General features: G+C 36.2%; 1 protein-coding gene across 3 annotated transcripts in view; it reads right to left on the bottom strand.

Moving 5' to 3' along the window:
* The window catches only part of LOC121322814 (testican-3-like), a 70,942-nt gene that overhangs the window by 7,425 nt on the left and 36,363 nt on the right, over nt 1-27,154 (bottom strand). For all 3 annotated transcript variants that reach the window (XM_041263150.1, XM_041263139.1, XM_041263159.1), the window contains 3 exons: nt 12,382-12,501; nt 6,104-6,325; nt 5,608-5,670 (listed from right to left, as the gene is read on the bottom strand). In XM_041263150.1, coding sequence (XP_041119084.1) covers nt 5,608-5,670; nt 6,104-6,325; nt 12,382-12,501 — 405 coding nt within the window. The remainder of the gene's footprint in view (nt 1-5,607; nt 5,671-6,103; nt 6,326-12,381; nt 12,502-27,154) is intronic.

The raw sequence follows: 27,154 nt of genomic DNA, 5'->3' as shown, positions 1-27,154 counted from the left end.
CAGAAACCATTTTAATTGTGCTATGACACTTTAATATGTAAAAGTATATGAATCTCCATGTTATCTTTTGTGAAAAGAAATTATTTCCATTACATGAGAGTAGATGTTAAAACTTCATGCTGATTTGAAAGCTCTTGCCAAGATAAGCACCAACTAAGAAGTAGCTTTACAGTAAACTAATGTGATCCATCTGCATCTCCATCCATTTGCGTTTCTTTCCATCTGTTGATGCAGATATCCTTCTGCCTGGTGTTGATAGCTGAAGTGTAATGTTGGCTCCAGGGATCAGCTTATTTTGCCTTCCCAGCGCATCAGCACACACAACGATTGCGATGCTGGCTCCGGGGATCACCCACAGTGTGGTCTCCCCAGAGCGTCAGCATTACAACCATCTGGATTGAGCTAAGTAGGGTGTCTCTCTGGGGTCTTCAATTGGGCACCTGCTATCCTCTGTGTTTCGACGACTAGCCCACAATACCCCCTCCATCCCCCACTCAGCTCAGCCCAACTTACTTACCCATACGTCAGCGTTGTTTTCTTTCTATTGTGCTTGAGGTCCCCATCCAGAATCTTTCCATCTCAACCACAGCCAGTTGCTGCTCCTTTCTGCTGCTTCAGATAACTTCTTCACTGTGCGACACAACTCTTGGTCACTGAACGTGACATCTCTGAGAAACCGCGTTGTAGAGTATGCCACAAATCCTCGACAACCCACCTCCACTAGGTAAACTCGGACTCTCCATCCTCACTGTTCCACTTTAGCAGCTAGTTGAGAACACCGAAGTTTCAATTCCTCTCATATGCCTCATCCACAGAATCCTCCCATGGCACTGTTAACTCTACCAGATGATCAAGGCATGCTGATCCAGACCACAAGACATTGTCTGGTCGAAGGTTAGTGGTGACAATCTCAGGTGGAAAAATAAGCCATCAACCAACATATGCCAGCATCTTCCAGTCTCTAGAAGCTTTCAGTTGTCCTGGGCGAGGTTTGGTTTTAACACCTTTTCTTGGTGGTTGCTCTCATGGACGGAGGAATATTGTCTTTTGTGTGTAATGCTTTGATGGAACTGGTGGAAACTTTTTGGTCAGGTTATGCTTGACTTCCAATGCTAAGGCCAAACATCGCAGCACCTGGTCCTGGCGCCAAGTAAACCATCCTTGGCTAAGACCCACCTTACATCCTGTCAAAATGTGCCTTAATGTTGTAGGTGATGAACAGAAAGGACATGAGGGATCCTCACCCACCCAGAGGTTTAGGCTCTATGGTGATGGGAGAACATCATATGTTGATCTGATGAGGAAACTGATCCTGCTCTGTTCCATTGTCCAGCCGATCTTGCATTGTTCCACTCTCCCATCTCATCCATTCTCCCTGCTTGGACTAACAAACAGCCTTTACACACTGATCCTCTCCTCCTGCTTTTGCACCTCGTTGACTACCAGCCTCCTCCGTTGAGCTGGGGTTGCCTTGTGCCATGTGGGAGGAGCTGAACTGAGACCAAAACCTCCTCTTCCATGCTGAACGTGGCCCATAATATCTCTGATTCGAAGGGCAGCCTTATCATCTTCCACAGCTTTCTTTGCCGCCCATTTTCTTCCAGTTTTCAACACAGGCGCTGCCTCCCTTACGCATTTGTCACGTGAATCTACTAATGTCATTTCAAGTCAGACTTTGGCGCACTTAAACTCCTTGGTCAGAGCAGAGGTTGGTAGCTGCAGTATTCCTTTGCCATAAAGACATTCCACTGAGACAGAGTGGAACTACCAACCATTTCCTGACATATGAACTGATTAAAGCTTCCAGCTTTTCAACTGTTGTCAAGGAAACCTTGTATACAGTCAGTAGCCACAGCAGTCTTGGCAGTAGACCAAACTGAAAGCACAAGAGTTTCAGTTTGCCCGGTAAAGCGCTGCTGTCTGTGCTCTTCAACCCTTCCATTGCTTGTTGTCTAACTTCTCCCACACGAATTGTGTCCTCTAGATCATGTCGTACCATCTCCCTAGACTTTTCACTGGCTTCTCGGACACTGTTGGTAATGCCTCACCATTAATGTAGAACCTTTTATCTACTACTTTACCTTTAATTATAGAGATGCTCACTTATTTAGTGGGCTTGAAATGCATTCATGCCTATTCAATGTTATTGGTTAATTTGCCCAATAACCGATTAGTGCAGGCTACTATTGTAGTCATTGTTGTCATGTCATCCACGTATGCTCGAATTGGTGGTAGTCGCATTCCAGAACCCAAGCGCTCTTCTCCCACTACCCTGCCCAAAGAAGATCATGTGGCACCGAACCATATGCATTAACCAAATCCAACAATGTCACATGGCGCTCCTTCCTCTCCTTTTTAGCGGATTGTTTGTTGCCAGATTACACTGATGTGTTCTAAGCATCCTGGGAAACCTGGAATGCCTGCTTTTTGTACTGAAGTGTCAATGAAACCATTCTTTAATAGGTGGGTTAACAATCTCTGAGCAACAATGCTGAAGAAAATCTTGCCTTCTATGTTTGATAGGGAAATAGGGCAAAACTGACTGATGCTTGTAGAATCTTTTTCTTTTGGTATGAGGACTAGACCTGCTTGGCGCCATGCTCTTGGCACAACCTGTTTTTCCCATGCCACTTTCATCAATTTCCACAGGATTCGTAGAACTCCTGAATCACTCTTGTACACTCTGTGCGGAACTCCATTAGGCCCTCGAGATGATGATGATGCCCTTGCTTTTTTCACAGCTTGCTCTACTTCTTTTCACTTAGGTTCACAGTCCTCCAATTGGTCTTCTGATGGATTGATAGATGGGATGTCTGAAGGAATTGACATAGGCTCCTGCCTTTTTGAATCTGTATGTTTCCTCCAAATATCTCTCCAGCTCAAACTTAGATGCTTTTAGTGTACCATTTTTCTCACTGTTGAATATCTTCTTTACAAATTTGAATGGATCTTTATAGCTGTTAGTTCTCGCATACTCCTTCTTTTTGTAGCATTTCCATAGGCGCTCAGCTCTGCGCAATATTGCAAGCTTATCTTTTATGACCCTTTGTAACAGAATGAGTCCCGCCTGACTTTGTTCTGCTATTCTCCATTGCTTTCTCTAACTAAACATTCAATCTCCTGCTGCTGTCTAGATTTTCCAAGAATAGTTTGTACTTTTTCCTTCCTTTTTTTAATTCCAAACCTCTTGCTTCCATATGCGTAGATGATATCCCCAAATTTATCCAGCTTCTTTTCAACTGTTCCACTTAACCTTTCCAAAGTAAAACAGAGATCTGTATTTACTGTGTCCCACACAGTTTTCTTACAAGCTCTTGGCCATTTAACTCCAGGCTTGTGTCCGTTGAGGTTCTTTTCTCTCTTAAGCTGGTTCTTCTGACCGGGTTTGCAAAGATCATTAGGTTCATTACTAGTTGTATCCATGCAAGTCCTCCTCACGTCTGTAACAGGGGTACTGATATCCTACGAACTGTGGTGTGCTTCCTGTCGCTGGATTTCATTCGACTGACTTGAGTGACTTTGTAAGAAGTACTGATCAATGCGAGGCCCTTGTCCTTTCTCCCTCAAGCATTTTATTCTCCCTTGATGAATGTTCAAACCCCTGACTGTTGTTGCCTTGGTCCAGCCGCAAACACAAATCTGGAGTTCCATGTCTTTCCTAACTGCAGCTCTTGAACTAGTCTTTTGTGAAGTACACTCCATTCTCATATCTGTTTCCGTTCCTAAGTTGTTAACCATGTTATCCAACGTTGAGTATCTTCCACCCCTGCTCTTGCAGACTCTAGAGGTATTTTTCTCTTTAATTTCTTAGAAGCCTTTGGCGGGTGTCTCCAGCATCCTGTTTACCTTTGAAAACATAGAGCTAACCCTTGCCAGCCCCAATGGGGTCTCTTTCCTCCTGTCAGCTGTCTCTCCGAGGTCTTTCCCTTGTTGCCAGCTGTACTATTCACAGCAGTCACTGGACGTATCCAGATCTTCATGATTTCCATTACATGAGAGTAGATGTTAAAACTTCATGCTGATTTGAACTCGGCTCTTGCCAAGATAAGCACCAACTAAGAAGTAGCTTTACAGTAAACTAATGTGATCCATTTACATCTTCGTCCATTTGCGTTTCTTACCATCTGTTGATGAAGATATCCTTCTGCCTGGTGTTGATGGCTGAAGTGTAATGCTGGCTCCAGGGATCAGCTTATTTTGCTTCCCCAGCGCATCAGCACACACAACAGCTGCGATGCTGGCTCAGGGGGTCAACCACAGTGCGGTCTCCCCAGCGCATCAGCATGACAACGTTCTTGATTGAGCTAAGTAGGATACATCTCGGGGGTCTTCAAGTGGGCATCTTCTGTCCTCAGTGTTTTGCATACAAGCTGATAACACATCAAGAGGGCTCAACAGTGATTCTGGTGTCCCAGCATCACCCCTCTCCGTACCCCACTCAGCTCAGCCCAGCTTATAGAAATACTGCAGAAGTTGCCTTTTCTGATGCAGAGTTTCTCATTTTTTGTGTTGCATTTTTTTTTAATATTCTGTCATAGAATTCCCCAAGGATGAAATCCTGGCTCAATCATTGACTCAATGTGTGACCCTGAGCAAGTTACTTAACCTCTTTGTGCTGTTTTTCGGGTGAGAGGTTGTTGTAAGTGACTCTGCAGCTGATGAGTTCACACACCCTAGTATTTGTAGTCACCTCGTATAAAGGCATAATAGCATGGAATAAAACATCAGTGGACTGGTTTCCTGACTACAAATCGTACCTTTATTTTGTTAAAGTGACCTTCAGTTGGGCCTGGTCTGAACCACCGTTATTTTTATTCAATTTCAGAAGACAAAGACCAGACTTGGAACAATAGATAATAGAGAAACTGTAACTGTTTACATACATACTCTCTCTTCTCTTTTGACAAACAAATTTTTCTAGAAAAAAAAGGGTAAGGTTAGTTATATATATATATATATATATATATAATATATATATATATATATATTAGATATATATAGCATCTATATATATATATATATATATATAATATATTATATCTAGATATATATAGTTTCATGGTAAAATGATTTTAATTTGTAATTAATGCAGACATTACACAAGTATGTTGTTAAAGTGATATTTACTGCATAATTAATTCATTTTTAAAAACTAGGACATGGAGATTAAATATTAAACACTGCATGAAATCAATACATGAATACATGAAAAATAAACAGTGCCATTTCAGATTTCATTAGTTTGATGTGTTAGTAATAGCATGTATTATATTTAGGCTAGAATCATTTCTGCCATATGTATCTTTAAATATATTTTTATGATTGCAATTTGTAGAGGCGTTAAGAAAAAAATTATTTAAGTGGGATACATAATCAATAGCCTTTCACAGTTTGCAAGACAGAGGTGCGCAGAGTTGTCTATTATGGTTTAATACTATTTAGAAAAGGGTAATAAAAACAAATGCAATATCATTAAAATAATGTAACACATGTTGTTGCCAGAATTGTCTTCAGACTTCTTTCAGTTATTATTGATTTTATCTTCCTCCATCATTGGATTTATTGTAAGTGTAATATTATCTTTCAAAACATTGATTTATGACTCACCTAGGAGTTTCTTCCCTGCTTGCTGCTTTTGAATATTGGCGAGTTCCATCTGGCATGGAGGATCTGGAATGACATTCAAAACGTTATGAGAAGAGAGATACTCATGTTGAAAGACATTAGGTTACTCTGGGAAATCCCAGTATAGGAATATATCTTCAAATATGCATACCAGCTGACACATGCTAATTTATTTCAACTTTAACTACAATTGAGTTAAACTTTTAAAAAATGTATTTTTTGTGCACGTCAAATAGTTATCTTTTCTACTAAGACATTCCTTTCCACAAAACTAAACAAAACACTGATGACTAGCTGAGATTAGAACAACATTAGTATTCAGAGCATGTAAAAAAAATAATTACTCCTGGATGAGTGGGAGCTATTACTGTACTGATTTATGTTGTTATAATGTTAATGCAACACAAAAAGACAACAAAATAAACAAAAACAAATGATAACAGCAACATGAGGCAGACATAAGGCTGGAGATACTTACCTTGTTGTCTCTGAAAGCAGTAACACCATTCGTTATTGGAAATCAAGTCATCTCTGTACGTGTCACAAGAGTTAAAGAATGATTTGGTGCAGTGCTCATACTTGTCAAGGTAAAGGCTTCTAAGCTCTGACTGATCCAACAGAAGGTCATAGTTTGTGTCCAGTCTGTTAAACATCCATCCAAGAGAGTCCTTACAAATAGGCAGGATGCTTGTATCAAACCCTAAAGTGTGCAAAAACAGACAGAAACATTCATTAAATAATTAAATAAACAGATGATTCAAAACCAAACAGCAGTTTGTGAAGAAAGTCTCCAAAGAAAAAATGTCCTTACCATATTTATTAAAATAAAAACTTTAAGGATATAATTTTTTATTAAGGGCCTGGCAGTGTATGTGTCTACACTGTATAGAACTCCTTAAAATAATTGAAATTAACCATTTACTTGGGTGATTTACATGATGCCTTTATCTACAGCCAACTTTGTGCTGATGGTACTTGCTAATTTATCATCCAAATTCAGAAGTTGAAGATTCATGTCAAGGTCTCTAATAATAAGATACTTTTTTTTCAGTAAAATCCATGTTTTATTATTTTGTATGATCATGTGTAGCAATAGTGTCAGTGTACTTGGGACAAAAATACGGATACATTTATGTTATAGCTACCTTTCTCTTCTCTCTTCCAATCTCACTGTAGGGCGCTCAGTGTGTCAATGATAACTATGTGCAGTCATGTTCACCTTATCTTAACAGGATTATGAGTTTTTTTTTTTTTTTTTTTTTCACCAAACCCGTAAGGTAAAGAACAAATCGTAAAATGTAACAGAACAACACTTCCAGTCTAAATATTTACTATAATGTTACTAGTCTTTTAGCACTGCAACATGTGACTGTACTTTGTAACTGTAACAGAAAGAAATATACTAAACTTGCACTGTGAGAGGTGTTTATTGTGTTAATGATTTAAGTGGTGGTGGTATAAAGATCTAACACTGTTTACATTAAATTAACACACACTGAAATAAAAACATACAAAACATACACATATACAGGGCTTCTGATTTTTGGTTTTGACTTAGAAAAACCAATAACACACCCCCAATACAAAAAAATTACATCAGCTCATATCCAATAAACACTGGAAAAACACTGGAAATGGTTACTCAATTCGTTGACCCCTTTCCCCATGAAATAAAAATAAAATACAGTAACCTACAAAAAAAAAAGTTGGCAATGTCCTGTCTTCCTGACTTGTATCTCGCATTGATTTGTTCTGAATACTTTAAACCCACCCGAACTGCTGAGTAGCAGCACATTCCTGCATTTCTATTGGAGGATTGCGTGTTCTTGCTACGGATATTTAAAGCTATATTACAGGTCCATAGGGAGCATTTACAAGCTTGTGGAATTTAAAATAGAATTGCAGTTCGTGGAGAAATGTAAATTCCTAAATGTAAACGCCTAAACACACAGAAACCCCAGAAGAACTGGTCATTACCATAAGTATTTGGAAGACAGCAAATGAAAGAAGCTACACGAAGTGAGCAAGTACTGTCGAGATAATACATATTGTGACCAAAAAAACTAAACACCCAAGAATTTTGGAAAGTAAACGAAAGCAATCATTTCATACAGAATGTAAAAAGTGAAAGCCCCGAAAAAAAGCGATTTACGTAAAACTCGAAAAAAGCTAACACCAAAAAATGACATTTGTAAAAAACGAAAAACAGAAGCCCTAATTATATATTAAATAATGCAAAAGTTAAGCTTGCAATGTAATAACCACACATCACAAAATATATTTATTTACTAATATGTCATACAACTGTGGGTACAGCAGTTATATTTTCATTAAAAGCACAAAATATGAATAAAAAAGAATACCGGTAGAAGAAAAAAAAAGTCAACATCAACTAATTTGTTTTATAATATGTGTGATATCAGTGTTATATTTAGACCAAACATTTGATTTTTTTAATAATAATTCAGCCAGAAGCTTTATATTTGGATGCCAGTATTTGAGATTAGTGTGTGACCTACTGTGATGAGTCAAAGGGATTTCGGTCTGTGATTCAGCCTCCCGACAGTAGATGGCATCAAACCAACTCGGGACTTCCCTTACCAAGATCTTGTGACCATGGCAAAAGTCATCTTTTGAGGGGCGGCACCTTGGTGAGGGGCGGAAGTACGAGTATGTAAATTCCAGCCACTGGAGTCAAGTGAAGGATAAGGACACTTGTCAGTTGGGGATTGGTGTTCCACTGACTACAGAGGCGGGACATTACATACTAAAGGGAACGTACTACTGTGTTCGGGGTTGGTCCGAAAGTAAAATAGGAGGAGTAACGGGTGGAGGGAGAGACTAGGTTGGTGCAGCGGGATTTTTAAAACAAAAAAACACTTCTTTCTTTTGTCTTTTTTTGTTTATGTATGGTTCTCCACGAAGACGATTAAAGACGAGTCATCACGGTTTGTTTTGGATTTCACCCCTGCACTCCTTCCCTCACACCATTTTGTTTTCTTTTGTTATTTAATTATTTTGTTGTGTATAGATAATAAAAATAAATTATTTTATTTTTGTACACATAAATTACTGTCTGGACATTCCATTTAATACACTCTCGCCTCAAACCTACGTTTACAGGTTATCTCAATTTTTGGTTTGTGGACCAATTTTATTTGTAGAAATGCACGATGGTTCTATCAATTCATAAATCTTCTAATGTTTTTCAATTTATATAACAGTTCCTGCATTAACCTGTGGCTTTAAACAGATTTGCATTTGCGCATACCCAGACATTTGCTCTGCAGTGCTTTGATTTGGCACCGCTTATCTTGCAGGTGAAAGAATCTATGCTAATGTTATACTTCAATTAGCTCACAGAGCTAATGAGAGGAAAGGATAGACTTCAACAAATTCATTAACAAGGCAAGAAAAAAAAATATTAATAATGAGTAGAAGGTTCGTTCGCCTAGCCAGGGATTCAAAGATTTAAACCTTCGAAGGTTTGTCAGATGCCATTGGCACTGTGTTTTTTTTTTTTTTCCTGTTAACAAAAACGGTTTGACAATATATGAATACTATAAATCACACATTAAATGTCACTTACATGCAAAATTCATATTCATATAATGCATATTACGTAAACAAAAGTTGTTGCATTAAAATCCTCTACCAAATCATTATACGTAGCAACTCCATATGGTAAAGGTCACAGTATCCAAAGCACTGGAGTGGTACCTATAGCGGTCTAGTGATTCAGGAAAATTTGTACTGAATATCTAGTGTACGAGAAGTGCTATGCTAAAATATGTTTAAAATATACGACAACACAAATTATTTTAATTTTGAAAACTGACCACCGTTCATCCCTCCCCCCTCTAGCTCGTGTTATCCAGAAGCAAACCTTTACTTTCTTCATTCTCCATCTTGTTGTATAGCGTAAGTTGCATTGAAAGAAATGTCTCGAAACCTCTCTGCTGTTTGGGATTTTTTTTGTTAAATGCCCAGACGATCAAAATAAGAGCTTAATGCAAACTGTGCAATTCTCATATCATGGAGGCATAACCAATCTCTGGGGTCACTTGACAAGCGTAAGTTAATATTATTATTATTACTATTCAAATTTTCAGTCATAGTAAAATGTGACTGATAGCCTGCCTGGAACGGTGACTGTTAAATAAAGCTTTGTCTGCTGCAGTTGTGCAATGCAAGCTTACTGTATGTATCACAAACATCTTCAATTACGTGTAAATAAACAATGTGTATTTTTATTGTTATTAATTATAAAAACATGATTACTGTTCTACATAACATATTTTTAAACTACATGTGAATGTTTTATTCCATTTATATGGATTACCCATAAAATAATAGGATTTTCAAACAAATATAAACAAGTAGCTATGGTGACTTCACCAGTAAATTATGCAAATGAGTACCATCAAAGGTTTGAACCTTCCTTTGCTAATGTGTTCCAAACCCTTGATGGTCAAAAAATACACTTTGTTGCAGCCCTAATAATGAGAGTGCTTTAAGGCAACTGTGTCATTTTAAAACCTGTTTTTTTTAAAACCTTTATTTTGCTAGGAAATCAGATTGATATTGAAACCTCTTTTGCAAGTGAGACCTAGCCAAGAACGGTAGCAGCATTAAAATAAAACATATTACAATACAAACATACAAATATAGAAATAAAAGAAAATAAGCTGATAAGAAATAAGAAAATACATTTAAAACACAGACAAGACATACTCAACATAATAAACAATCAGTTAGTGACAATCAATCAGTGTCATGTATAATCAACTACTTAAAACAAGCTCTCAATTAGACAATCATGCAGTTTACTCTTAAACAGGACTAAAGCTATTTGGGACGTCATTCCAAGACCACGGAGCAAAATAAGCAAATGACCTTTTTGCAACCTCAGTACGCACTTTAGGAAACGTAAAATACAAAATGAGTGCAATCTAAGACTGTACTTACTACAAGTGTTCATGTATTTATGGAGGTAGCTTACATAGAACAGCCTTGTATAAAAAAAATGTATATATACCAAAGAGATCAGCCAGCCAAACCATATAACACACAATGATGAGTACTGTAACTTGAATTCGTAATATATCTCAAGGCTGCATGAAATATGGGATCCAGTTTGCTTAATGTTAAGGGTGATGCAAACCTATAAACTGTGTTACCATAATCAATTTGTAGTAGAAATATAGAAGATTGTTTTTGTAACTACAGAAAAACAAGATTTGAGTCTATACAGAAAACCTTTCATTAATTTAATTTTTTTTGCAATATGGTCAATAGGGGCATTGAAATCGAGATTACTATCCAGCCAAATACCCAGATATTTATAGTTGTCAACTAACTCAATGGCTTTGTTATGTACAATAATTAAAGTTAAATCAAGAGTATCATTTGCCCGTGTAGCAGAGAATACCACAGCTTTTGCCTTAATAGAGTTTAAAATAAGCTTTAAATTAATTAAAGCTTGTTGAATGGAGTCAAAATCAGATTGCACATTTTTGATTGCCAAAGGAGAGGGATTACATGCATATAAAATGGTATCACCTGCATAGAGATGGTACCTACAGTATTTAAAGTTGTCACCAACATTATTAACATATAGAATAAACAATAACGGACCATGAATAGATCCTTGAGGAACACCCTTATTTAACAAAACAGGATTTGACATTAGAGTTACATGTTTAACAATCTGTGATCTATTAGTAAGGTAATTTTGAAAACCACCCAGACATTTGCAATCCAATACCGGCACTCAATAATCTTTTGTTCGATTAATGCATGATTAACCGTATCAAAAGCCTCGGAGAGATCAATAAACAAAGACATGCATGTTGATTTCTTATCTAGCGCCATTTTGATGTCATCCCTAATTTTCAAATCTGCAGTCATGGCACTGTGACTTGATCTAAAACCAGACTAATACTGCTTACATTTTTATTTGCATCCAAATAACATTTCAATTGAGTTACTGACCAAGGATTCCAAAATTTTTGCCAAAATTGACAAATTGGAAATTGGTCTGTAATTATTCAAGTCAGATGGATTTCCAGCTTTTAATAGAGGAGTAGCATAAGCCGATTTCCAGACACTAGGTAGTTAGAAAATAAATATATTTATCAGCTGCTATGCAATGTAAAAAAAGTTGTAATAATTTCCTAGAATGTTAAAACATTAAATAATGAAATCTGAATAATACTTACACCAGCAAGCATCCTAAACAATAAACATATAGTAAACCCCCTAGGTGGCGAGTGGTCAGCAGCACGATACAGCCAAGTATTGAACACTCTGTGCAACTCTGCACAGAGAGCACGTTCAGTCAACCAGTGGAAACAGATCTTGGTAGCAAGTCAGTTGTTGCATATGAACCTGATCAAAAAGTGTCATCCTTCAGAAATGTTCACCCAAATCCAGAAGAGTTTCAGCCCTCAAGACTAACAACACACCCCAGTGGAAGATCTCATTCAGGGGATGCCAGACCAGTCTGTGTTTCACATAAGGTCAAAGGAGATCCACAAGGTATTAACTGGTACCAGTGACGTTGCCTTTGTTCCTTTATTTTAGGTAGGTATAAACATGAACATTTCAAGCATTTATGTTCTGGGTGCCTATTTGCTTTTGATATGTCTCTGTACTGTAATCAATGTCCATTTATAATATAGGAGTATGTCAATTATTTGTGTGGCACAGTAAGTACGGAGAGCTTTTTAAAATAAAGACAAGGTTGCAACTTACGACTTCGTTCTGGTCTCTGAATTATTCTGGTTTTCTTGTTCTGGTTTCCATTATCATGCAGCACCTTGAACCAGTCCCTCAATCTGTTCACCACTTCCCTGAGTTCCAGGTCACTGCAAACTAGGATAAAAAGAAAGTTATCAACAGTCTAATTATGTCATTAATATATTCGCTTTGTAAAATCTTACACCATGAAAACTAGTTCCATAAAACCTTCATCCTACACATCATTTCACTTTTACTGCTGTAAAATAATAATCTTAATTATAAAACTTAGGCAGTTTGTATGGTGGCATGCTTTTTTTGACACAGAGCTTTGCTCAAAAAATAAGTAAGAATTTGAAAAATGTTCCTACTGAAAAGTGCTTACAGGGAAACTTGCTATGGGTAGAAAAAGTCTTAACTTTTTTGTTGCTTAGATTCACTTTCTGTAAAATTCAACACACTTGGAGACTAAAATGCTAAATTTTAAAGCTCCTTTTGAAGAAGTAAACCCCGCCCCTGTGTTTATCTGTATTATTATTATTATTATTATTATTATTTATTAGTATTATTATTATTATTATTAATTTGTGTTCGGAGGTTCGTTCGCTAGCCAGGAATTCAACGGTAGTTCTGAACCTTCGAAGGTTCGTCAGGCGGCATTCAAGCAATGTCAGCTGTTTTTTTTTTTCTGTTAACAGAAAACCTCTTGTCAATGTGTGAATACCATAAACCACACAGTGAATGTCAGAAGGAACAGAGTACCCTTAATCAAATGGCATGACAATTTATTCCATACGGTAGGTGGAAGTCGGCCATATAAGAAGGGGGTGGAGCTACGGCACCCAAGCTCACTGACCCGGATGGTTGATGGCGTGGCATCCGAGGATTGCAGGAGCGGATGCGTTCGTTAACCTTGGGGTCATGGACGAGGGTATAAATAGGAGGTGTAGCTTAAGCGATCTGTTCCTTTGTATATGGTTGGTTAGCAACGACCTAGAAGGAGCCCGTAATTTGTGAGTAAAAATGTGAGTGTTCTGAGTGTTAGTCTGTCTTGTAACACTGTTTGTTTGTGTTGTTTGTCTTCAAGAGTACTAGCATGATCCGGAGCTGCAGCCGCAGGCCAGCATTAAACCCGGACATCAACACTCACTTTACACTGCGTAACTGTCTTTGCACCACGAGCACTTAATTCACGCACTGTAGGAACTGTGTCTGTGTTTGTGTTTCGTGTGGGTGATAAAAGACGGGTCTTTTGGTTGCAGGTCAAACCCGTGGGATTTATAAACAGAAGTGATACACGCCGCTGTACCACTTCCATCATTACTATTGTTTACAGGTTTTGCCACAAGGCTCTGGACATTATAATCATTAATAAACACCCTTGCACCTGTGTATCATTGTCCGTGTGATTAATCCACTCTGCACTGCATACACCTGCACGTATTCACCACTTTGCCACAGCATCTTATTTACTAAACTTAATAGATGCAAAAATATGATGGAGTAACCTTCTAATTAGCATACACCACGCAGTATGGGCTAAACAGAGTGCCAATTCACAACAAGTTAAGGTGCCTCTATATGAGATATCCAATTCAAAATACAATAGAATCATATTCTCCATTTATACATTTATACCCTATTTGCAAATTTATACCCCAAAACACAATCCTGAAGTTGGGGGGGTCAACTAAGACATGAGTAAAAAAAAAAGCCCACGTCTTGTATTTTTTTTTGTTTTTGTTGTACTGGATGATTGCTTTAAACAAATGGAACATTGCAACCTTATGGTCAGTGAATTCATGGGGGATGTTAATATTAATAATTCTGAATGAATTGTTTGTTGTGGTTGTTGAATTGAATTGTGCACGCTTGCCTGTGCAAGTGCTGCATTTTTGTTTGTTTTTTTGGGGCTTTTTGCAAGCTTGATTTCATGTCCTGATTGGAGAGAAACTAGTTTTTCTTGTGTTAAGAAAATAGAGCAAGTTATGTGCTTTTCATTTAATCCTTCTGTACTTAAATAGTTTAGATATTCTTATATTTGGCACAGTAACTAGTTCTAATTTCTGGGAACATATATTGTTGGCTATAGGCTAAGGGCTGATTGGTACAGCGTAATCCTGCAATAGAGTGTTTCTGTGGAAACAGCGCACCTCCACTGACATTGTTGTAGGCAAATCCTTGTTGCCCTCATTGCTCGAGCAAATGGTTCTAATTTCTCTCAAATCAAAAGGCAAACATCTCAAGATTTGGCTAAAACGATTCCATAACATTGTCTATATATATACAAATCCTATTTTTTGTAATCAAATTGTCTAGGTCTTCAAAAGTATCTGGCTAGAAAGGGAGTGAAGTTAAAACGCTACACTGATTTAGAATGACTAGTGGTGAGGTAATTCAGAGTCATTGAGTATTACTTCATCTCATAGACAGATGAAGCTTTAACAGGAAGAGACAGACAGGTTGAAGAAGGTTAGATGGTAGTCATCAAAATGCATCAGTGCTTCCCACTCAAACACTTTGCCAAGAAGTAGGTACTCTCCAACTCACAGCAATTATCAGTGTAAGACATCTTTGTTATCAAAATCATCGACAGCACATAGTTTAGTTTTGGCCTTAATTATCTTATGTGATTAAATTTGGTTCCATTGTGAACATTTCCAAAATGTACTTAGGCCACAAAATACATGGAAGTCCCCAAATTAGGAAATATAAAAGAAAATGAATAGCAAACATAGACTTGGACAAGTTATTATTATTATTATTATTATTATTATTATTATTATTATTATTATTATTATTATTAATAATAATATTTAAATATTTAACATTTTCAATTCCTGCTACTTACATATACAAAACTTTATAATACAATATTATTACGGTGAGGTTTTTCATTCACATTTTTGGACAGTTGTACATCAGTACATGCACCATGTTTGATGCTTTTTTTTATTTAAACCATTTTTTATCGTTTATTTTGGTGTTTGATAAATTTGCAATTTTTTTTTTAAGGCCACCCTTTCCTTTGTGAAAAATGAGATTCAAATACAGAACATTTTATTTTATGCAACTTCAACCCTGCTCTCTTGTCCAGTTGTAATAATAATTTTCTAAACTAGCTCCATGTTCCATGCTTTAATTTCAAGCAAGAGTAATAAGTTTTGTTAGGGCTGCATCATGACTTTTTTTTTTTTTTTTTTTTTATAAGAATGGACACAGATGAAGCATTATTAGATTGTGACCCTAATTTAAATTATCAAAAGGGGAAGCGTAAAACTGAAATGCAATATTCAAGACCACTTGTACCACTTAGTAAACTTGACTGGTCAGTGACATAAATTGCTGTTTTGTCAGAGGTGTCTATTCAATTTATCTAAAGTGTGGAGGATTTAAACACTGTTGTTGTTTAAATTAGTGTTTCTCAAACTGGGGGTCCCGACCCAAAAGTAGGAAGAGTGAACAGAGCGTTGTTGGGAAGGGCTGTGTGTGCTGCAGTAGTTTTGAAATCGATGTAAAATTATCTCAGTATTCATCAGTCAAAAAGCATATAAATATATTAATATAACTTTTTGTCCACTTCACGTCTGTCTTAAAATATTTAAGTATGTTTGAGTAGTTTTACGTTTACAGAGCTCTAAAGTCACTACATATCGCTAAAGAGACAATGAAATCTGTTGTATTAATTGTAATAATAATTTCTGAAAATATTATTATATAAAGCTTACAAAATATAATTCTTAGGATTGTACAATTCATCTAGATTACATTGGGCACAAAAAAGCATACTTTGATAAGGGGAAACAGCATTCGTTTTTGTGCAAAATTTGACGTATCATTATTAACAAATGGGGTGACGCATGAGATCTATAGATTTGCCATAAATAGCAACGAGACAGAACGATGTGTAACTCTTGCAGTTTATAACATCTGTTTACTGTATTCTTTATTTTGCTCTTACTTGAATGTAATCTTATCATACTTTTATAACTGCTCTTATTTGTATTGTGATATTCTATAATGTTATATTTTATAATGTGATAACTTTTAATATGAAATTTTATAATGTGATATTTTGTGATTGTAAGTGGCCCTGGAAAAGGGTGTCTGCTAATAAATAAATAAATAATCTTAAATCGTCTCAATATTAGAAATGTGCAGCATAAACAGTATTTCAAATGTGTGAATGCACATATATAAATAACATGATCAGTGTATGTAGAAACTCCACTGAGAATATGCGGAATACATTTAAAAGGCACGTTTCTACTTTCAAGCAGACACGTGGTTGACAGCAGTGACATAGATGGTATGACTGGTCAAAGTCACAGTGCAGCTCAGATAGTGCAGACACTCACAATGCTAGTAGCATCGATACAATTCACGGTGGATCCGATTTTTTTTTTTGTTCAGTAACAATTAATATAAAATGGTACAGAAACCATATTGGCAAAGCACAGATGCTTAAGGCAAGATGAATATTAGAAATGTTTACTTGTGTTTCATCTTGCTTAGTCATATTATATATAGGCCGCGCCAATGGCCCCCTGAAATAAAAAAAAAAAAAATGTCCCGCTAAATTTCTCTTAACATGCCCACAAAACAAACAAAATACATATTGTATATTTTACATTTTATTTTTAGTGTTCTGTGTAACACGGGCCATCGTTTAACCTTGAAAAAATTAAATACACTACCTGAAGCAGATATACGTGTTTATCATATTAACAACACCAACGTTGTAAAAATAAAGCAAAAATTGTTTTGGAAAACTGCCTAAAATATTTACTTGGGGGCTAAGAATGAAAAATGTCAAGAAAAAAAATACCAATTTTTACAAGGAATTTGTCAAAATAAAGGGGCAGCTGGAAGGTACCAGTCAGGACAATGGCATTTAAATACTATTAAACTGTTAGTTGGTAATGTGGTTTATTTTAATGCAGCGGACTTCAAAAGAAAAATTCTGAGATGGCGGACAACGCAATATTCAGTACCACTTGCCAATCTATTGCAAACTTGTGTCATGTAATCAACGTTTAATCATTAACAGACTGATGTGCTACGACGGTGCGTTCAGTGCACACATAATTTACATATTAAATACGCACATTTTAAATAAGCCCTGTTTAAATGACATATAAACAGTTGGGTGGTTACTGCAGTCTGTCTTTGGGATAAATAAATAAATAAATAAATACATATTTTAAAAAACTAAAAGCCTAGTCTTTAACTCATTTTATTTCCTGTGTGTGTTCGTATATGCAAATCGATATTTATTTTTTCAATGACCCGATTAAAGTTTATTGTAACTTAAGTACTATTGGTTAATTTCAAAATACAGAATGTATGGCCAATCAGAAACCAAAGTATTGCATTGCAGTCTAATTTGACAAGTCGTTACGTGTGGTTTGAGTGTAAGAGTTTTTATCTTTCAATCCAGTGAAAAAAATATGGTGTTGGCTCAATACTAGCACATTACTAGCAAAGGGTGATTAAGATGAAATACCGTCAGAGATTAAAAATGTCTTGCGACTGAAGCTCTCTCCAATTTCTCTGCCATCATCAGTGATTTGTGTGGTAACAAGCAGTGACATCCATCACACTGATACTAGGTAAGCATTTTATTATTTTTTAATTAGCATAAGTACTGTATGTTTTAGTCACCAAGAATTAAAAAATGCTAATATGTTTTTGTAATTAGGTCAGCTGTAGAGATGTGTAGCTTCTTTTCTGTAATTTTATTATCAATAAAAATACATGATTGCCATTTGTTATCATGGAATAGTCCTATGTCATTTCTCAGTGACTGAGGCTAGCATAGAGGTTTTGCTGATTTTAATTAATTAGTAATTACAATAAAATTATGTTGATGTTTCCAACAACTAGAAACCTGTTTGAGGGACAATTTTATCCAAAAGTAAATATATTTCTTTCCATTATAATACTGTAACTTTTATAATTGTATCCATCACACACTCCAAGGCTTGTGTGCTTTGTTGTATCTTGTTATTGTACAGACCTTTATTTCTGTTTTCATTTTATTATTACTACATTTTTTTGGAAAGGGGTATGCAGCTTTAAAAGATTGAAACCCCCTGTTCTAAAGTGATTTGGTACAATGAATATCCTTTACTCAGTGATACACCAGCATCACTGTGACAGATTTCCCAATATATTCCCCAAAAGTGACAGTGAGTATTGTAAAGACGCGTTGGTTGTATCTACAGCTTTACAGTTTTATTTTTTGTTCTTCAGAAACAACAGGTCAGTAAACGCTGTTGGCATATTTAAAACAAACATAAATAAGAAAAGGTGGTTGGCTCTGAATCATCAAACATATTGACCCCCTCACTGAAGAAAATGTCCCCCTAAAGGTCCTGGAGCAAACACTGATACAGTGCCTATAGAAAGTCTATACCAGGTTGAACTTTTTTCACATTTTGTTGTGTCAGTGCCTCAGAGTTTCCTGCATTTAAATGAGGATTTTTTTCCATTTATGTACACACCATACTACACACTGTTAAGGGGCAAAACGTTTTTAATGAGAAAAAAATTATATATTAAAAACACAAAACTGAAAGATCATAATTGGATAAGCCTCCAACCCCCTGAGCAATTACAACTGTGAGCATGTTAGAATGATTCTCCACCAAATTTGCACACCTAGCTTTGGCAATATTTTACCATTCTTCTTTACAAAACTGTTCAAGCTCTGTCAAGTACCTTGGGGAGTGTTGATGGACAGCAAATTTCAAGGCATGCCACAAATTTTTTATTGGATTTAAGTCGGGGCTCTGACTGGGCATCTCAAGGTCAGTGTCGTGTTGAAAGGTGAACTTCCGTCCGAGTTTCAGCTTTCTTGCAAAGGGCAGCAGGATTTCCTCAAGGACTTCTCTGTACTTTGCTCCATTCATTTTCCCTTCTATCCTGACAAGTGCCCCAGTCCCTGTCGATGAGAAACATCCCCATAACATGATGCTGCCACCACCATGCTTCACAGTAGGAATGGTGTTCTTTGGGTGATGCGCTGTGTTGGGTTTTTGCCAAACATAACGCTTTGCATTTAGGCCAAAAAGTTCAATTTTAGTTTCGTCAGACCACAAAACTTTTTGCCACATGGCTACAGAATCTCCTGAGTGTTTTTTTTTTTTTTTTGCATACTTTCAAGGTGGGCTTTCTTGAGTAATGGCTTCCTTCTTGTCACCCTACCATACAGGCCAGATTTGTGGAATGCCTGGGATATTGTTGTCACATGCACACTTTGACCAGTCTTGGCCATAAAAGCCTGTAGCTCTTGCAAAGTTGCCATTGTCCTCTTGGTAGCTTCTTTCATCAGTCTCCTTGCTCAGTCATCCAGTTTGGAGGAACAACCTGATCTACACAGGGTCTTGGTGATGCCATACACCTTCCACTTCTTAATAATCGTCTTGGCCGTGCTCCAAGGGGTATTCAAGGCCTTGGATATTTGTTTATACCCATCCCCTGATCTGTGCCTTTCAACAACTTTGTCTTGGAGTTCTTTTGAAAGCGCCTTGAAATGTACTACCAAGCAGAGGGAACTACAGGAACTGCTGAATTTATCCTTAAATTATGTGAATCACTACAATTTAACAGAGGTGGAGGCCACTTATCTTGGTGTGTGATTTTGAAGGCAATTGGGTACACCTGAGCTAATTTAGGGCTGCTATTACAAGGGGGGTGGACACTTACCCAGCCAAGATATTTCAGTTTTTATTTTGAATTAATTTTCTACAAATTTCTAGAATATTTTTTTCACTTGGAAGTTGTGGGGTAGGATGTGTAGATAAAGGAAAAAAAATAAAATAAAATAATAATTTAATGCATTTTAATTCCAGGCTATAAGGCAACAAAAGGTGAACATTTTCAAAGGGGGTGTAGACTTGCTATAGGCACTGTGTGTGTGTGTGTGTGTGTGTGGCCAATTCTCTCATATTACTGAATTACAAATGGTACATTGAAATTTCGTTCTGTTTGATATTTTATTTTTAAACACTGAAACTCAGAATCAATTACTGTAAGGTGACATTGGTTTTATGTTGGAAAATATTTTTAAGAAAAATAAAAAACTGAAATATCTTGCTTGCATAAGTATTCAAACCCTGTGCTGTGGAAGCTGCCAGTTTGCACCGATGAAAGAAATTGCCCTAACGAGAACACAATTACCTTACCATTAGCCTCCACCTGTGAACTATTACAGTTGCTATCACATTTTCTTGATAAAAACCCCACTGTTGAAGGATCATTGGTAAGGCTGTGAATCTGAAGGAAAATTAAGACCAAAGAGCATTCTACAGAAGTTTGAGATAAAGTAATACAAATTCATAGATTAGGGAAAGGGTACAAAATCATATACAAGTGTTTGGATATCCCAGTGAGCACAGTTGAATCAATAATCAGGAAGTGGAAGCTGCATCACACCACCCAGGCATTGCCAAGAAAAGGTTGTCCCTCAAAACTCAGCGCTCATACAAGAAGGAAACTTGTGAGAGAAGCCTCAGAGAGGCCAACAATCACTTTGAAGGAGCTACAGAGTTCAGTGGCTGGGAGTGGAGTAATGGTGCACCAGTCAACCATATCAAGAACTCTGCATAACACTGTCCTGTATGGGAGGGTGGCAAGAAAGAAGCTGTTACTCAAAAAGTACCATCTGAAAGCACATCTAGAGTTTGCCAGAAAGCATGAGAGTGACCCAGCTGCGATGTGGGAAAAGGTTTTGTGGTCAGATGAGACCAAGATAGAGCTTTTTGGCCAAAACTCAAAGCGCTATGTGTGGCGCAAACCTAACACTGCCCCATGCCTCAAGACACATCATCCCTACAGTAAAGTATGGTGGTGGCAGCACCATGCTGTGGGGATGCTTCTCATCGGCAGGGACTGGGCGATTTTGTTACAATTGAAGGAAGAATGGATAGAGCAAAATACAGGAAAATACTGCAAGAGAATCTGCTTCAGTCTGCTAAAAAACTGAAGCTTGGGAGGAAATTCACCTTTCAGCAGGACAATGATCCCAACACAAGGCCAAAGCAACATTGGAGTGGCTCAAAAACAAAAAGGTGAATGTCCTACAGTGGCCCAGTCAAAGTCCTGATCTCAATCCCATTGAGAATCTGTGGCACTTTTTGAAAATTGCGGTCCACAAGGGTCGTCCAACCAACCTGAACAACCTCGAGCAAATCTGCCAAGAAGCATGGGCCAAAATCACTCCGACACTGTGTGCAAAGCTGGTACATACTTACCCCAAAAGACTTAAAGCTGTTATTGCAGCGAAAGGTGGCTCTACCAAATATTAATGTGTGGGGGTTGAATACTTATGCAAGCAAGATATTTCAGTTTTTTATGTTTCTTAAAAATATTTCCCATCATAAAACCAATGTCACCTCACAATAATTGATTTTGAGTTTAAGTGTTTTAAAAAAAAATATCGAACAGAACGACATTTCAATGTACCATTTGTAATTCAGTAATATGAGAGAATTGGTCAGGGGTCTGAATACTTTTGCAAGGCACTGTATATATATATATATATATATATATATATATATATATATATATATATATATATTATATGGCTATCTTATATATATAAGTATTGTTCTAACAGGATAACAAGGAACAATAGGGTCTAAAATCAGGCTGACTGAAGATTATGCAGAATTGCAACCCAACATTATTCGATATAGGCCTGCATGCCTGAAAAAGCTTACTGAGCACAAGAGTATAAACTATGAGCCCATAATTACTTTCTTACACAGCATATCTTAAGCTCAATGTTGGTAAAAGCTAATAAACACCTTCTGAAAATGTTAAGAGAACAAATTATTACGTTCTCAGGGACACAGCAATTGCACAAGAGAACTCATCTTTGAGCTCAGATAAGGCATTGATGTGGCTAATACCACGACAGTGATGGATAACATTTCTATGACAAGTGTCCCCACAGCCTTTTATTTTCCTGTTTTGGGTAACTATTACAGATCCAGTGACTAATAGGTGGGATCTGCTAAAACTTCAGAGGCTGTCAATTAATTACAGTTAATTTCTGTGATTAACGCATACATTTTGTTGGAGATTTATTTATTTATTTTTTTAACACAGGTTATTCACACATATATATAATTTTAAAAAGGAAATCAACAGTGTACCATAAAGTGCAAAATCAAAAAGAAAAAGGTAATGTAGGTGCAAAAAAAAATCAATTATATCAGGCCAATTCGGACTACCAGTCCTTCAGCTTGATTTTCTATCAATTACTCACATTTTTGTGTACCTACATTACCATTTTTTTTTGATTAATATATATATAATATATATATATATATATAAATATATATATATAGATATATATATCTGTGTGTCAACTACTTCGCTATAACGAAACACCATTTTTTTTTTAAGATCCAAGCAGCAAGAACAGTTTTTTTTTTCAGTGGAAATTAGCCCTGTTAGAACGATCACTTTTACAAAATCTACCCGGATAAAACGATCTTGGTAATGATTGACAATGAGCTTTCTCCAGTGTGAATGTGTTATTCTCTAAGTGAAAACAAAGACCTTGGTAGGCTAATTTGAAGATAAGGCTGATTCACTGAATCATGTGTGCAGTATGCAACTGGTGCCATCTTCACAAAAACTGCAACCATTGCAACAGGTGTGAGGAGGTAACAAGACTGAAACAGGGTGCACTGAGAAAAGCATGAAAAATATGAAGCAATGTACATTGGAAATGTTTTTCAAGAGAAGGGGTCTGTAATTACTGCATTCAGCATGTAAGTGTATTTTTTCATTTATTTACTGTTTTCTTTTAAATATACAGTTTAAATGTCAATCAATGTGAAGTTGTCTTGCAAGAACGACTGTATAAAGATGTTCAATTCAATTTTGATGTTTCTTCATTATTCTTATACAGCAAGTTGTCAAACTCTATTAATGTATTTGCATTGTTTTTTACTGTTGTGTTTAATGTACAATGCCCAGTACTTCACTGTATTTAATGTATTATGCATTGATCCTCACTATCGTGCAAAAAGACGTTTCTCAGTGGCTTAAAGAGTCTGGTCTTTTTTAAGCATAAAGGTCAATTTCACCCATTCTCTGCTCAGTTGAAAAATAAAGATTGAAAAAAAGATGTAAATTCTTCCAAAAATAAACATTGGTATTAATTGTCAATTTGGCAAAAAAAAAAAAAAAAGTTGAATAGTAGCAAGCCTAGTTGTTATCATAACCCTGGTTCCCTGAAATAGAAATGTATCCATTACACAATGGGTTAACCTATTATACCGATTCAACTGAACACTTCTACCAAAGCTGAGTTTTACGCCCGTGATGTCAGAATACCTGTCTCTCTCCTCCCATCGTCCTCCCCCACAGGAGACAAAACTGCGTGAACGACGCTCAGTGCCATAAAGTTTCTTCAGCATACTGCATAAAGTCTTTTGTAAATCTGCCAGACTTGTCTGTTTACTTACTGAGCTTGATTGTTAGGCTGTTTGCTTTGAAGATAGTAGCTTTTATTATCTATCAATCAATCAATCAATCAATCTTTATTTTATATAGCACCTTTCATAGTGGACCGCCATCACAAAGCACTTTAAAAGATAGTGAGGAACAATGCATAATACTTTAAATACAGTGAGATACAGGACATTGTATATTACATTGACATACAAACAGTAAAAAAACGATGCAAATACAGGCATAATACATTAAATAAAAGGCTAGGATATGAATTCAGTCTCTCACAGACCCTCATCAGTTTTTTTTTTTTGTTGTTGTTGTTTTTTGGCCCAATAAAATCTTTCTAATTGTATTTTCTATTTCAAAGGAAAAAAAAAAAAAAAAAAAAAAAAACATCAAATTAATTTTGTGCTATTCTAAATTTTGGAAATAAATTTATTTGGAAGTATGTATAAACTGTAACATCCTATGTACAGTAATCTCTGTAGTATATATTAATTATCTCTGTTTATTTTATATTTGATATAATCTGTGAAAATAACGGTTACTGTTTTGGCTTTACACCATGTTTTTTGTTTCTTTCATTATGTCAGTGTGATAGTGACAAAGTTTATTATGCAGGCATGCACATGGCAAATGTAGTTAGAATATAATGCAACTATGTAAAACCGTCAAGGTAGACTACATATATTATTTGAATTACTAAAATCTTTCATTTTTTCATTATTTTGTGTGTACATGATTTTACAAAAAAAAAAAAGAAAACATTTTCTTAGCTTGAAAATACATTTATGTGTTCTGGCAAGGGGCTGTAAATAAAACGGTCACAACATGCTTGGCTGGGTGACATCTATGACAAAAACGCTTGGCTGTAAAGGGGTTAAAACATCCAAAACACCATTACAGTATGTTACCCTTTCATAATCTTACATTGAGTTTCTAGTTTATGCTCATTTTCTCACTTCTTTCTACTAAATAAAATGTGCAATTGTGCACAGTAAACTAGTGTTGAGTATAGCTCTAACTTCAGAACTCTGGTATATTTGAATTGTAACCATATCCGTGTAACTGCGTAGTTCTACAGTGTCATCATCAGGGACACTGGTTTTCCGCTATAAAAATAAAATAAAAATTATTTGATAAAAAAACAATAAAAATCTCAGTTATTCCGCAATTACAAAAAAAAGGCAAATAGCCCCAGTCACATTATAAGATACAAAAACAGAACTATTGAATAACAGTTAACAAAGGAAGTATTTATTGGTACACTTTTAAATTCTAAGGAAGTTTACAAGCTCACCAGTGCCATCAATCAATAATGTAAAGAAACTTACCATGTTACTAAAAGATTAGAAATACTTTTGTAGTAGGGCCTAATAATAATAATACAAAATAAATAAAAAACAGTATTTACATTAGTTTATCTTCGAGTTAGTCTATGTCATCTGGATGGCTATTGCTAAACTCACTGACCCGATCGCTAGGGTTGATTTGTATCGTTTTCGGCATCTTTAAGCAGCTAGTTCAGTAGTAACAACCCACTGGATACTGAAATAAACTGCAGCTACGGTTTGCCCTGCCCCAAGGGTAAAACTAAAACTTCTCCACCAGTATAAAAATTCTGTGTTTTTTCCACAGCAAACGGATTGCTAGAATCCACGGTCATCGGGTAATTTTGGTAAAGATAGTGGTACACATGTATTTTTTTTTTATTGTATTGATTCATGCTTATGTTTGAAAACTTAAACTTAAAAACTAGGGACGTTTTAAGTCAGCAGTTAGTCATTTAACCAGAAAAAAACTGTTCAAAATGTCATAATTGAAAAATACAAAATTATGCTTTTCCCATCATTTGTAATCTACACATTATTAAACACCTTCTGGCAGTGTGAATTAATATAACATTATCTTATAGCTTGTCAGAACTTTACCTATTAAAAACACATTTTATTCAAGAGTCAATCACTGTGAATTATCTAAACAAATTAACATTTGTGTCCTTATAAGCATGTTTTGGGGATCCCTGAACGTGGAAGTTCATTAGATGCAAGCATTAAAAACTGACACATCTTGGAGGGAAAAAAAATAGTATTTTGGATGTATTAACATCCCAATGTGGAAAAGTCAGATTCCATGGTGACATCAAGATTCATTTTGAAGTTACAAAGAATACAAAAAGGAAACAAACACAGAGAGCTGCGGTCAGCTCAGCCATTTTGAAAACCTGCTATTCACAGGAAGTGTCTACACTGAGCTTTACAAAGCCAGAGGCCCCCTGTGACACCACACAGGCAGAAATAAATATAACAATGAACAAACAGGATTTCAACAAAAAATCAGCACCACCTGCCACAAGGGCACCATAGACATCCACTGTGTGCTATTTTAAATTATTGTAAGCTCCTTGAGAGAAGACACAATTATATGGGGTTTCAAAATAAGATTAAAACCCTGTGTAGTTATTAGTAAATCCACTCCTCATTAAATGAGGAACGACTCTTACTGCTTTTTAATTTAAATTGGCGGCATTTTCCCTACTGCTAAAGATTTAACTAAGATTTGTTAAAGAAATAAACAAAATTCTTAAAACATTTCATGAATACTAAACTATTTAATCAAAACATGACTTCTTTAATGGTAGTTCTTGAGGGTACTTAAACCAAACACGTTCCTGTACTTGAGAACAATCTACTCAATTTACACAAATGACTAAGACAAGTAATTAACATTTGCCAGCTAATGTTTGCCAGGTGAAAATGTGCTATTTTGGGCTTCCGTGCGTATGAGAAACTGTTTTTGCATTATTAATCATGCCAGTTCCTGAATTTCTGTTGATGCTCTGCATTTGTGTTTTTATTATCATTGCAACATTATCACTATTCCATTTGAATAAATCTGAGGTCACAGCCTTGTATCTAATAGACATCATCACTGAAGATAAAAACGTTATGTTGTAAGGGTTGACTCTGAAGCCGCCCTTAATACTCTAAATCCAAAGCCGGGGTTTTGCGAATCCATAACATTCAGTCTGTAGAACCTCGTAATGGTACGGGGAGTAGCCCACACTGCTGCATTGTAAATGCCTGTGACAGATGCACCCTGCAGTGAGCTTTTCTGGAGGGGGCCATTTGGTATGCTCATAGGCATTCCTGACTGTCTATCTATTTGGACAGCCTCTGTTTAGATAGGGCTTGACCATGGAACTTCGTCCCATAACAGACAAAAAACTGTTCGGACTGCCTCCAACTTTTCGTCCTATGAACATAATATGCTAGTGGCCGCACAGGGCAGAGCGTATGGAGCTGCCACTCCC

Source organism: Polyodon spathula, chromosome 1, assembly GCF_017654505.1.
Source record: "Polyodon spathula isolate WHYD16114869_AA chromosome 1, ASM1765450v1, whole genome shotgun sequence".
NCBI lineage: Eukaryota > Metazoa > Chordata > Actinopteri > Acipenseriformes > Polyodontidae > Polyodon > Polyodon spathula.
The sequence above is the reverse complement of the archived record's forward strand: the minus strand, read 5'-3'. Positions and strand labels throughout refer to the sequence as shown.